The 13,639-nt window shown below is 40.5% G+C and overlaps 1 protein-coding gene across 21 annotated transcripts in view; it reads left to right on the top strand.

The window, feature by feature from the left end:
• The window catches only part of SP100 (SP100 nuclear antigen), a 92,009-nt gene that overhangs the window by 38,294 nt on the left and 40,076 nt on the right, over positions 1-13,639 (top strand). For 8 of the 21 annotated variants that reach the window (XM_014836015.3, XM_070489437.1, XM_070489435.1 and 5 more), the window contains 10 exons: positions 2,097-2,246; positions 2,701-2,784; positions 5,280-5,420; positions 6,621-6,704; positions 8,604-8,687; positions 9,550-9,603; positions 10,047-10,139; positions 11,287-11,340; positions 11,664-11,723; positions 11,976-12,059. In XM_014836015.3, coding sequence (XP_014691501.2) covers positions 2,097-2,246; positions 2,701-2,784; positions 5,280-5,420; positions 6,621-6,704; positions 8,604-8,687; positions 9,550-9,603; positions 10,047-10,139; positions 11,287-11,340; positions 11,664-11,723; positions 11,976-12,059 — 888 coding nt within the window. The remainder of the gene's footprint in view (positions 1-2,096; positions 2,247-2,700; positions 2,785-5,279; positions 5,421-6,620; positions 6,705-8,603; positions 8,688-9,549; positions 9,604-10,046; positions 10,140-11,286; positions 11,341-11,663; positions 11,724-11,975; positions 12,060-13,639) is intronic. The other 13 variants (XM_070489438.1, XM_070489436.1, XM_014836018.3 and 10 more) reach the window with 3 other exon arrangements.

Here is a 13,639-nt window from a genome sequence, read left to right as displayed (position 1 = left end):
TGTCAGAGCAAGGGGTCTGGATGCCCACAACCTGACTTCAAATTCTCCCTGTGCTCTTGGGGAAGTTACTTCCCCTCTTTGTCCTTCAGTTTCATCATCTATAAAATGCATGAGATAATAGTACCTGCTTCACAGGGTGATGGATTTTAAACTAGTTCTGTCATGTAAAGTATTCACAATCATGCCTGGTTTTTCATCAGTGTTCCATGCATTTGTTACTATTACTACATTTAATTATCATCATAATTTGTCTCTGGCACCAGAGTCTAAACTTTTAACCATTATAGTAAACTTTGGGATTGTCTTCTCTCACAGATATCCATTGTGGATTTAATTATTCCCCAGGCTGTAGAAGCAGTGATAAAAGTAATACCAACCTCTGGCCCATGAAGGTCAACTGAGGGCCACGGTTTGCCTGCCCTTAGAACGCACTAGTCTATAGTGAATTTCATGTCTTTATTCCATGACTCTCCTTGGAAATGAGTAGTGTAGAAGAGTCTCAAGGAACTTCTTGCACCATGAAAAACCCTTATTATGTAGCTTCCAGTTGGGATGTGTTATTTAAGAAAGGATGTTCTAACTAACAAAACATTTTTATAGGGCCAGCCCTGATGACCTAGTGGTAAAAGTTTGGCACGCTCCACTTTGGCAGCCCAGGTTCGGTTCCCAGAAGCAGAACCACACCATTTGTCTGTCAGTAGCCAGGCTGTAGCAGTGGCTCATGTAGAAGAGCTAGAAGGACTTATAGCTAGACTATACAACTATGTCCTGGGGCTTTGGGGAGGTAAAAAAAGCACAGGAAGATTGGCAACAGATGTTAGCTCAGGGCAAATCTTTCCCATCAAAAAAATAATAGTATATTTTATAAAAGAAAAAAATCAGTGATTTTTGAAAGCATAGTTATAATTTTAGCAAATCGTGTCTATTCAGAAAGTTACTTAAAAATATAAAAAACAACATGCATTAATCCAAATTCTTAGCTGTTCATCTACGAGTGCAGCTGGTGAGAACAGGAGAAGGTGAGTGGAGGGAATTGTGACTAGTAATGAGCAGAAGAGAAGGGATACAGGGTGTGTGTATAGGGCATGAGGGGAGGAAGCAATGAGTTATAACTCACAATGTGGTCTGGGTGCAACCCTGCTTGGAAATGGAATCTGAGAGCATCTCAGTGATGGGGAGCAATGAAAATAAAGAGAGAAGTTTCAGCCTACAACCCAAATGATGCGCAATAAGTGTGTCCAAGAGTCTGACCCAGCAGGGAGAGCTGGCTGTGACAGGCACAGGTGAGGACGGGGCTGTGTCTTGTGCCCACCATGCCAAGAGGAGGCTCCAAGGAGCTGTAAATGGGGCACAAAATATGCACCAGGGCACATGTTCTATAATAAAATTTTGGGAATTATTTTTAAATCATACTTTACATAAATTACTATGTTTAGAAAAATGGCACGAAATGAAAACACCCCACAGTGCACTGAAAAATATATTTATCCATTCGTACTCTATTGAGGTTGGTGAGAATACAGTGTGATGGGTTGATGGAACCCACAAAGAGCAGAGGAGGCTCACCCTGTGGGAAGGAGTGTGTGCTGGTCCTGGGTTGTTTCCAAAGAGTTCATTCCTTACCCACCCCTGTTCCACTCTGCCTTCCATTTCTGGCCACCAACCCCTGCAGACTTGCTTGCCAGCTTCCTCAATGCTGGCTTCCTAATATGGGAGACAGTAGGAAGAGGTTGGAGAGCGAAATCAAGGGAGAAGCCCTCACCCCATCACTAACTCTGGCACAATTCTGACAGTGACTTCATCTCACCCATGACTCTATCTCCCATCAAGCAGGCCAGCCATGGTCCAGCTTCTACCCACACAATGACTCTGGTCACTAGGCTCACTCTTGGTCCCTCCTATAGCTTCCTGTTGACAATTCTTCTGGTTGCTCTGTTCCTTTATTTGAACTTCTCAGCTCTCCCATCAACTGTGTAACCAGTACCCTGGATTAAATTTCCTCTGCTTTACAAGCTTAGAGTGATTTGTATTTTCTTGTTGGACTCTGATTGATGCAGGGGGCAAATAAAATATCTATGAATCAAAATGTGGTTTAGGTACAGCCCCACCTGAAAATGGACTCTCAGAGCACCTCCGTGAAACAGAACAGATAAATGCAAACAGAAAAGATACCACAAGTGACAAAAATAATGAACTAGAAAGCCATCAAGCAAATGAACAATGTGCCCGAGAGTCTGAGCCAGCAGGTAGGACTGACTGACTGGGTTTGCATGAGTGTGGAGGGGCCAAGGAGTCCTTGCTGGTGACAGAGAATGGAGTAATGCATAACTCAAGGAGGCATCTATTAACAAACAAGGGGAAAATCACACAGACACATAGAGGACAGGAATGGAGCCTGATACATTGATGGGAGAGACCTGGAGGAAGAAAGTCAGAAAGGAAGAACTAGGAGACAAGGGGAAAGAGTTGCAGTGACTCATTAGGGAGGAAAGACAGAAAGAAAAGTCCAAAGATATCAGGGAGAGATTGGTTGCAGAACCATGAAGCACCAACACTTTCATGGGGTGAAGTTGGCAATATTTGCACAAGCTATAAGTGGAAATGTGAGAAGGAAAGTGAAGCTGAGTGAGGTGTAACAAAATGGAAATAAGGCAGAGCAAGGCTTTGTCGGATCTCAGCTGTGGTCTTTTTTGTCTTCAGAGTCCTGTGAACAAGCACCTATCCAAGAGAATAATGGAGATGCAAGAAGGGAAACACCCAGCCCAGCGTCCTGTGATGAAGAAAGTAATTATTACTTACGTTACCAATTTTTTAAATTATTTCTTCATTTTTCTGTGATAGCAAAAGCTTTCCTTTGTTCTCCCATACTACACCTTGCCTCCACCCCAGCCCTAACACCTCCCAAGATCCACAACCTTGTGTGTAGCCTCTGGTTGCTTTTAACAGGCATGAAGTGCAAAGGGGAAAGAGAGCTGAGCTCTTTAATGGAGGGGCTGTCCCTGGGGAGAGAACATAAAGAGAGAGAATATGGGAAAGGTAGACTGGGGACACCAAATAACAAAGTACACTAGTGAGATAGGTTTCAGATAAATTGACATGGAATCTAAACAGTGCCATGTTATGGAGTTGGGGAAAAGAAGTAAGTTGCAACTTGCTTTTCAGAAGTTATAAGAGAAACATGGAAATCATGCATGATGCTCCTGGTCAGACTTGCAAGTAAGGAAGCCCAGATGAAGGACCTTTAGAAAAGAAAGTGGGAGGTGGAGGGACTCAGTAGGGTAGACAAAGGCACAGAGGGAGAACTTTGGTGATGATGGGAATGCTTGAGATAAGGAAAATGTATAGAAAGACAAAAATTGATTCAGAAGAAGCATACAGAAGGTCACATTAACAATTAAGAAACAGAGAATAGGAGAAAGTAGAAAATGTAACAGAGAATGGATAAACCAAAAAATCAGGCAGAGGACAGCAGGGCCAGGTGTAGCATGAGATAGGGAAGCCCGAGGGCACATGTAAGGAGGATCTCACTCTCTGCACCTTCTTGTACCCTAAACCCTGCTGGACACTGGGGGACAGTGATTTAAAAAAAATGTAGAGTAAAAGAGTGTGAATAGAGAAAGATACAGAGGGAAATGAATATGAACAAATAGAAAAAAATGGGAGGAGTCACAAAGAGAACTACGTAGAGAATGAGATAACAGTTAATGAATGAAAAATCAGTAGAGAGTGGACCAAGTAAAGAGAGAGAAGACGAATCAGGACATTGTTCAATTTAAGGAGACAGTCAAGGAAAAGAAGGCACAAGAGGCTGTTCCTACTATGATTGACAAGGGTAACGTGTCTGCAATGATCAAAATGGCTCTGTAACCCTCTCAGATAAAAATAGGTCTCTCCCCAGGTGTCTCATCTTCTCCATGGCTTCAGCCACCATCGATAATCTATTAATTCCTAAACACACATCTCCAGCCCAGACTTGTCCTCTAGACTCATTCCTCCAAGTGCCTGAAAATCTTTATTCAAAGATCTGAAAGACATCTCTATTTGGAAGTTGCATCAGTTATCTACTGCTGTGTAACAAACAGTCCCATAATTTAGTGAATGAAAACAACCACAACTTTGTTTGCCACTTCTGTGAATTCCAACTTTAAAATATCTCCAACCTGTCCATTTCTCTTCATTCCCCTCATGCTCTCTGATCCAGCTCCCTATCACTTCTCACTTCAGATAGAGGAACAATCCCCTGCAGGGCTCCTCCATCCTATCTTGCTCCTGGTTCGAGTATTGAAGGACACCTACCATGCAGTTGCATATTCCACCATCACTTGCCTCTCACTCCCTCACACTACATTCCCATCACACCAAACTCCTTTTAGTTACTTGAATTTGCCAAGCTCTCTCAATTGTATCTCTGCCTTTACACGTGCTTTTACAAAGCAGTTTGATATGATCTTCCAAAGTTGAAAATACATATAGCCTGTGACTTGAGAATTACATTACTCAGCAGAAACCAACAGAAATGCATGCTATGTTGAAAAAAACACATAGGAAAGCAGCATTATTCATAATAGCCAAAAGCTTGAAACAGCACAAATAGATTTTTTATGGTTTTATTTTTTTAATCGTCCATTTCTACAATGAAATACCATACAGCAGTGAAAATAAATATACAAAATGGTTACAAATAACTTTAATAAACATAATGTTGAGAAAGGAAGCCAAATTCCCCCCAAATGACAGAGACAGAGAGAGAGCAAATAAGAGAAGGGGGCATGATTCCATTTATACAAATTTATATACATTTCAGAACAAGCCAAATTAATCGCTGATGGTATCAAAAATCAAGGTGGTGGTTTACTTGAGCTAGGTGGTGGGGAAAGTTCGTGGAAAGCATCATTAAGAAGCTTCCGGGGTGTTAGTAATTTTGACCAAAGTGATGGTTACCCAGGTATGCTTCCTTTGTGATAATTCATAATTTACGATTTACCCGTTTTTATCTATGTGTGTTATACTGCAAATAAAACTTTTATTTTTTGAAAAGCAAAAAATTATTCATAAAAGGACGAGAAGAGTAAGTAAAAACAAGCAAAAAAAAACCCGGAATTAAGTAAAGCGCAAAGGAAGGAACAGAATTGAGCAGCAAGAAAAGAGAAGGGAGAAAGGGTTAGCTTCACCCCTGCAGTGGGATTACAGGGAGAAGGACTTATTAATGGTAACGAAGGGTGATTACTCCTTTTTGGGGAGACAAGTGAAAATTCTTTGTTCATTACCGTTTGGTCCAGCAGCACAGCTACTCAGCCATGGAATCCAACTGAATTCCTGTTCTGTACATCTGGTGGATATAAAGAAGGAAATTTTTAACCCAGGAGATGAAAGGCAATCCCAAACAAGGGCTAACTCTAACCAGGCATCTGACGTAATAGGTAAGGCTGACTAAAAGAATGTGTAATGTGAATCACAGGTACCAGGCAAGGGGCTGGAACACGTTATCAAAGTCCAGGGTCCTTCAAAGTAGTCCCGGTGGCCTTGCATAGAGGCAGGAAGGGGAGGAAACCAGCACCTTATGCAGTGAGCTCAGCACAAGAGAGTCCCCAGGAATTGGAAAAATACCAAAAGACAGAAATGGTAGGTTTAAGTATTGATGTCTGAGAGACTATTTCTAAAGCAAGAGAGGAAAGTATGGTGGTAGGAGATAAAGAAGAGGGAAAAAATTGGTGAAACAAAATAGTCGTGAGAGGAGATGGAGAAAGAAATGAAGACAAAGAAAGCTATAAAGAGATACCACCACCAGAGAGACTTAAGTAGAGGAAATGGGCCAGGCCAAGGGGACAGCAAAGAAAGAAAGAAAGGAAGGAAGGAAGAAGGAAGGAAGGAAAGAAGGAAAGAAGGAAGGAAGGAAAGAGAGAGAGAGTGAGAGAGAGGGAGGGAGGGAGGAAGGCAGAGAGGGAGGGAGGGAGGAAGGAAGGGAGGGAGAAAGGAAGGGAGGGAGGGAGGAAGGGAGGGAGGGAGGAAGGAAGAAAGAAAGAAAGACAGAAAGAAAGAAAGACAGGGAGAGAGAGAGAGAAAGAAAGAAAGGAAGAGGTGGGGGAGGGAGGGAGGAAGGGAGGAAGGAAGGAAGGGAAGAAGAAAGGAGGAAAGAAAGAAGGAAAGAAGGAAGGAAGGGAGGAAGAAAGAGAAAGAAAGAAAGAAAAAAGAGAGAGGGAGGGAGGAAGGAGGGGAGGGAGGAAGAAAGGAAGAAAGGAAGGAAGAAAGAAAGAGGTAAACTGAGTGTGAGGGTAAGAGGTAGAATGAGGGTGGAGGTAGGAAGGAGAATGAGGGTGGAGGTAGGAGGGAGAACAAAGATGGGGGTAAGATGTTGAGTGAGGGTGAAGGTAAGAGGTAGCATGATGGTTGGGGTAGGAAGAGTCTCAGGGTGGTCAAAGCTGCCCTCTGTGCATGAATTTTATCACCTTTTGTGTAGGACCTGGAGCAACCTGCAGGCCACACACATTCAAGCACAGACCAGGGGGCCCTGAGTTAAATTAGCTTCTAGGTCTTCCTAGTGCTCTCATAATGGGGTTTCCTGCTGCGTGGGCTCCTTGGCCCCATCCTGAAACCCTAAGGGGTTTTGCTCCTCTGTGCAGTGATCAGCAGTGACGACTCTGCAGAATCCAGCGATGGAGATGAGTTCTCAGAAGCTTCAACCTGGATACTGAAAAGTTGCCCTGGTAAGGAAGCGGGAGGGCAAGGCTTGGGCTGCAGGAACCTGAATGAAGAGCTACTGGTTCCTGAGGCGTCTTATTCTGAACCCATTTTGTATGATGGATCCAGTTTCTCCTGTAATCCCACTCTCAGCATTTATTTTACTTAACCTTTTTGGGATATGCAAGGAGATAAGAAACTATTATATTTTCTTTTTGAAGAGAAGACGCATTAATGATGGCTTCTATTAATCAATATATGCACCCATATGTTGACTATATAGTAGAAATAGGATAGCAAAATAGTGAGCTTGGGGTTTTTTTGGTTTTTATTTATTTATTTATTTATTTATTTATTTTTTTGAGGAAGATCAGCCCTGAGCTAACTGCTACCTATCCTCCTCTTTTTGCTGAGGAAGACTGGCCCTAAGCTAACATCCCTGCCCATCTTCCTCTGCTTTATGTGTGGGATGCCTACCACAGCATGGCTTGACAAGCGGTGCCATGTCTGCACCCAGGATCCAAACTGGCGAACCCCGGGCCACAGAGAAGTGGAACATGCGAACTTAAGCACTGCGCCACCAGGCCGGCCCCATGAGCTTGTTTTTAAAACTGGTTTCTATGTTTATAGCGTTGGATTTATACAGTGATTTCTATAGGGAACAGAAACTTAAATATTCCTTTATTGGAAGGTCATATTCTCATATTGTCATAAGATAACTCATCCAGCTATCTAGTGTTAGCCGTAAAAAGACTTCAGATAAAGTATTGTCTTTTTCCTTCTTCTCCCCAAAGCCCCCCAGTACATAATTGTATATTCTAGTGGTAGGTCCTTCTGGTTGGGCTGAAGTATTGTTTTTCACAGAAAGTATTGTTTCTGACATAGTTCTTCAGCAAGTTGTGTCATAATAGTGATTTTTCAAGGGACCTTTACAAATAATATCTTACTTTTTCCTTTGCAACAACCTTAAGGGGTAAGCAGGATGTACATTGTTATTCTTGTTTTCTTGATGAGAAAACACAATCACATAAATGTTTCAAGGTCTTCCGAAAAGTCTCATAGACAATTAAAGGGAAAGACAAGACGAGTGTCCTGCATTCTGCCTTATTTCTTTTGTAAAATTGGAGGTGGAAATGACTATCAAAATGTTGTGTTTCCTCAATCTTATGGGTACCATGAGTTGTCATAAGATTTGTAGCTCTTTAGCGTACAAATCGGTGATTTGTTTTCCCTTTCTACTTTCTAGACCCAGAGGATATTAGAAACCTGCCTATTTGGGGGAAAATACTAGGAAAAGACCTAAGAACAAATAAAAATGTTACCTGATCTTGATGTTACAAAAGAACAATATTTTAAATAATATGTTCACTCTAATTGCTCGGTAGATCTGTCAAAGTAAAATGTAAGCCTGCTTCAGTTTTTAGAGAGTGCACATTCTAACTTTTGTCTTAGTGTAGGCAAACTGCTCTAAAAAGTAGTCCTAAAATATGTCTATGGCTCAAACACAAGAGAATATTGTTTCTCAGCCTTGCGAACAGTTCAAGGAGGCACCAGATTGGCAGGGGGTAAATGAGGCTCTTCCATCTTTGACACAGGAGTTTTAAGATCTCCTGGCATGAGAAACAGCAGAAGTGAAGGAAGTGTGATATGACAAGTAGAAGGAATAAGAAATAGAAGAGAGCGAAATGTAGGAAGGCAAGGTTCCAACAGAGTAACGTTTCCCCTTGCTGTGGGGACAAGAAATGGAGCATCACTAACCTACAGGACAGATGACTTAGAAAGGCAGATCGGAGTGGCCTGAGCACAGGCCACGATTTCCATTGGTTTTCAAGATTTTTCCAAGTTTCCTTAGTGGGGAATTTCCTGCTGTATCAGGTCCTCGGTCACACACTGAGACCCTTAAGGATTCCTATTCTTTTGTGCAGTGGTCAATAACTTTGACTCATTAGAATCAAGAGAAGGAGGAGAGATCCAAGAAGCCACCTGTTCACGATCTCAGCTTACACCAGGTAAGAATATTAGGTTTGCCACCTTGGACAACAAATAACCGGAATCGAAATCCAGGGTTCTGTTTTCCTGATGAATCTTATTCTGAGCATTCTCCATATGCCTTGGTTCCATTATTTCTAGAATACCAATTTCTGCATTTAACTTCTCTGACCCTATTGAGAAGTGGAAGGAGGAGAGAAGGGTTATAAATGGTTGTTTAACTGCATGGGCCAATCGATTGATGGACAGAAAATGTAGCAAAAATATGCTAGTAAAAGGACAGTATCTTTGACTACACTCTATCATGTCTATTAACGCTAAAGTGTTGAAACAATGTGCTTATTCTCTATCAGTATGCTTTATATTCTATTGATCATAGGTAGCACAGTAGTCCTCTATTTGTTGACAATATTGTCATTAGTCCCACACTTAGAAAGTCTTCAAAGAATAATTTGTGCTGCTATTTAATTATTATTGGAAAAATAGTTTGTGATCAACTACTCTTAAACCCAAATTAGTTAAACCATTGGCTTCTATTGTGATTTTTTCACAGGGCTTTTGTAAATAAAGCTTTACTTTGTTTTCACAAAAACCTTAAGAGGGAGATATGGTAACCAGGTTATCCTAGCCTTATAGATGAGGAGCTGGAGCCAGTGGTGTGTAAGCGTCATTCACAAATTCACATGGAGAGTAAAAGGGAGAGTAGGGCAAGAACCTGGCATTGTGACCTCTGGCCACCAGAACTAGATTCAGTTGAAGGAAAGAGAAGGAAATGATCATCAAAATGTTGTTGCCATTGCAAGCCCATCTGCCGTGTGAGTTGTCATAGAAATCATAAGACTTTTGCAAACAAATAACTATTTCCTCCATCTTACTTTATAGAGCTCATGGATTTGAGAAAATTGCCAACATGCAGAAAAGGCCCTCGGAAAAGATGTAAGAACAAATAAGAGCTCTTCACAGTTGTAAACGGACAGTGTTTTCTACAAAAGATTCATCCTAAACCTTTGGTATATCCTTAAAAGTAAAATACAAATTTGTTTTAATTTAAGATAGTTTGTATTTTAATTTTTGTATTAGTTAGACTAATGACTGTAACAAGCAAACCCAAAGAAGTCAAGGACTCAAACACAATAAAATTTAAAATTTCTTTCCCAAGTAAACATTCCAAGGAGTTTTAGACGGGGGAGGGGTGGCACTCCGTTTCAAACAGAGTTTGGGAAGCAGCCAAGGGGGAGATCTGCCTTCTTCAAAACCAGACTTCCAAGGCTGTCCTAGAAACGTTCTTGCCTTGGGTTTTCAGAGCTACTGGGGGTTTTCCTATCTTGGTTCCTTTGTCATATACTGAGACCTTCAAGGGACATTTGCTCCTTCTGCAGTGATGGCATGTAAAGACTCTTCAGAGTCCAGAGTGGATGAGGCACCTCTGGGAGCCAGGAGCTCTGTCTGGCGAAGAGATCCTGATGAGGAGGGTAAGGACTGCCATTACTGGGCTCCAGGACATCAGGAGTCTGAGTTCAGAGCTCTTCTTTCCTGATACATTTTACTCTGAGCTCATTCCACAACCTGGGAGTCCATTCTCTGCATTTATCTCATGTGGCGATTTTGAAAAATGCAAAAAAAGGAATCACTATAAATTCAAGCTTAATAAGATGGCTCTAGTTGAACAGCAGTGCTGTTTTTACTACATACTGTCAGACACATACCCCAAATTTTTGGATTATATAGTGATTTCCACCCCTGCCCACTGCCTTTTCTGTAGAGAACAGAGAAAGTGGAATAGTCTGCCATTACTTGATTTTGTCATAAACTTGTTCAAAACTCAAAAGACTCTGGTCATACTCTCTAATTATTGACAGAAAGAAAAGCTTCTGGTTATTAACATCAAATTCAATTTATTACTCTTCACAAATGGTCCCCAACATGACAATGATATTTGAAAATATCTTCACAAATAAGCTATCCTTTTATGCTTACGAAAACCTAAAAGGTAGGCCAGATAACAGTTGTTCTCCCGCATTCCACAGATGGGGAAACTCCCATACATAAGCATTTAAGAATCTTTTACACATCACATACGGAAAGTTACTGGAAGAGGCAGAACTAACAGCCTGAACTCCTAGCAAACATCCATAATCCTTAATTCAAAACCTTTGAATCCAGATGTGAAATAATAATATTGTGTTGTTTTAAAATACAATGTGCTGTATTTCATATATGTTACAAAACACTCCCAAGAGGGTCTGAGGCAGAATCCCATTCTCAAATATACTATATTAACGTTCCTGCAGCAGATTGTGTGAATTCACCCTCAGTGTGATAAATAAAGATTTTACATGGACTCATGGTAGCACGGGTCCAGATTTGCTGCCAAATTAGTTAGCTGCAAACCTATGAAAAAGTATTGGTTTTCAAAACTGCTTTGATTTTGCAATTGGGGCCAAAGGAATGTGGGCCTTTGCTCCATTTGGTAGCGACCTATTTCCTTTAGATGGGAAGAGACACAAATGATTATCATTGCATCTTTCTAGTCTAAATCCTGTCTACAGCGTGAATAGCCGTAAGATTTACAACGCTTTTAGTTATAGATTACTCATTGTGTTTTCCTTTTCTTTCTAGATCCTGCGGATATTGGAAGCAAATCTATTCTGGGGATAAGTAATACGAAAAGATGTAAGAGCAATTAAAAAATCTTGATGTAACAAATGTCTTTCTTTGCTACAAAGGCTTCATTCAAATTTTTTGTTATACCCTTTAAAATAAGAATATTTAATTTGTTGAAATTATACATTTTTAACTAGGTGGGATGGGCTAATTGATATAACACATAGACCTCAAAAAGTTCAATGATGCGAGTGCAATACAAGTTTATTCTTCATTCGCATAAGTAGGGTAAATTATTTCCCAGGATGGAAGAGTGCTCTGCTCCACGTGATTATTCAGGGCCCAGCTGATAGAGGCCTTGACCTAACATCTTGAAAATGTTGTTTCCACAGTCTTTCTGGATAACATACAGAGCTGCAAGAAGAAGAAGTATGTGCATACAAGCGCAAAGGGTAAGAAGCATAAGAAATGATGACAAAAGAGAGTGTCTTCCATGGCAAATTTTTTCCCAGCCCTTAGGGATGGTTCCTGGAGCAACTTTGACAGATAGGTCAAATGGAACCACAAGGTGGCCTGGTGGTAGGAAGATTCCTACTGGTCCTACATGAGCTTCCATTTCCAATTTTCCTTCTAAAGATTTCCATGCTGGATTGATTCCTAGGACACAGACTGAGACGGTTAAGGAATTTTACTTCTTTCTGCAGGGATCGGCAGTGATGACTTTTCAGAATTGAATAATGGAGAAGAGCCTCAGGAAATTTCTATCTCAGCCCTAAGAAGTGGGTCAGGTAAAGAAGATTAGGATGCCAAGCCTTGGCCTGCAGAATGTCGGGAATCTGATTTAAAAGCTACTGTTTCCAGATGCATTTTATTCTAAGCACCTTGACGACCTTGTATCCAGTTAATCCTGGGAACTCTTTTCCAGCATTTTAGAAAATGGAAGGAGGCAGGAAACTATTATGAACTCATGTTTAATAGGATGAATCCTATTGACTAAATGTATGTAATTATATATCATCGCTGTAGAAGAAATGAATAGCAAAATGATGGTATATATTTTAATGCTTGCTGTCATGCCTACGAACACTAAGATCTTAGATTTCTTTAGTGATATATTGGTTGACATTAATGTTATTTGTAATTGTAAAAGCCTCAAAAGACATTTGGTCCTGCTATGTAATTATAGACAGAAATAAAAGCTTCAGATCAACCACTCTCATACTTTAGTATAGTTTTTGACAGATGTCCATCCCATTGTAATTGGATTATGTCATGTTATTTTACAGTACTTCAGCAAATAAGAGCTTACTTTGTCATTATAAAATTCTTGATACTTAGGCAGGCTAACTCTTACTATCCCCATCTTGGGATGAGAAAACAGATATACAAATGTATATGGTTAAAGAGAATGACTGTTGTATGTAACAGGCAGGAAGATAAGAGCTGTGCCACAAACATGATCAAAGTCCAAAGAAGAGGTACAAGGGACCTGGCATATTCACAGTGGAATGTATCAGTGCCTGATGCAAGAAAACTTAACACCAATAAATAAATCTATATGTATATATACACATAGACACATTCAAACATTATATATATACATTATTCGATATATAACCACCAATATTGGTGTGAATATTGGAAATATAGATGATAGGTAGATAAAAATAAAAGTCATAAAGAAACAAAGAATATAGGCATGGAGCCAGCTATATGGCATATAAAAAACCAGAAAGACAGAACCAAAAATGATGAACAGAGAAATAAAAAGGAACAGAGATTAAGAGACTCAATGATGAAAAGAGGGAAAGCAACACAGAGGACACAAGAAATCAAGGAGAGAGAAGCTCACAGCAATGGAGAATCAAGTGATGGAGATAGAAATGTGTAAGTCAGGGCAATAGGCAGAAAATTAACAAATAGGGAGGAGAATGAGGTGTGGCTAGATAGGAAAGGACAAAGCAAATCTTTGTTGGATATAAGATAAAGTCATTGGAATAGGTATCGTCTCAGCTCGTCTGAGTGGCAAACATAGATGAGCATGACCACACTGAAGTGTGTTTCCTGATCACAGTCGAAAGTCCGTCCATTTCCATATTGTCCATCAGTGTGTTGTGAGTTCAAAGGTCTTCAAATGAGTAGAGGAAGAGAATCAGAAGAGATGCCATCCTGTTAGCATGTGATGGAGAAGCCAATTATAATACTATCAATTATCTTTGTTTTTTGGTCTGCACAGAGGAAAAGCTCTTCCTTCTTTACCTTAACTCTCCCTCTAGACATTTCATGTACATGCACACACACTTATGTACACATATAGAGACTTGTGCACAGACTCAGGCTGCTTTCAACAGGGTTGAGGGAGCCAAAA

Source organism: Equus asinus, chromosome 19, assembly GCF_041296235.1.
Source record: "Equus asinus isolate D_3611 breed Donkey chromosome 19, EquAss-T2T_v2, whole genome shotgun sequence".
Taxonomy (NCBI): Eukaryota; Metazoa; Chordata; class Mammalia; order Perissodactyla; family Equidae; genus Equus; species Equus asinus.
This window is presented reverse-complemented; position numbering and strand designations above follow the sequence as displayed.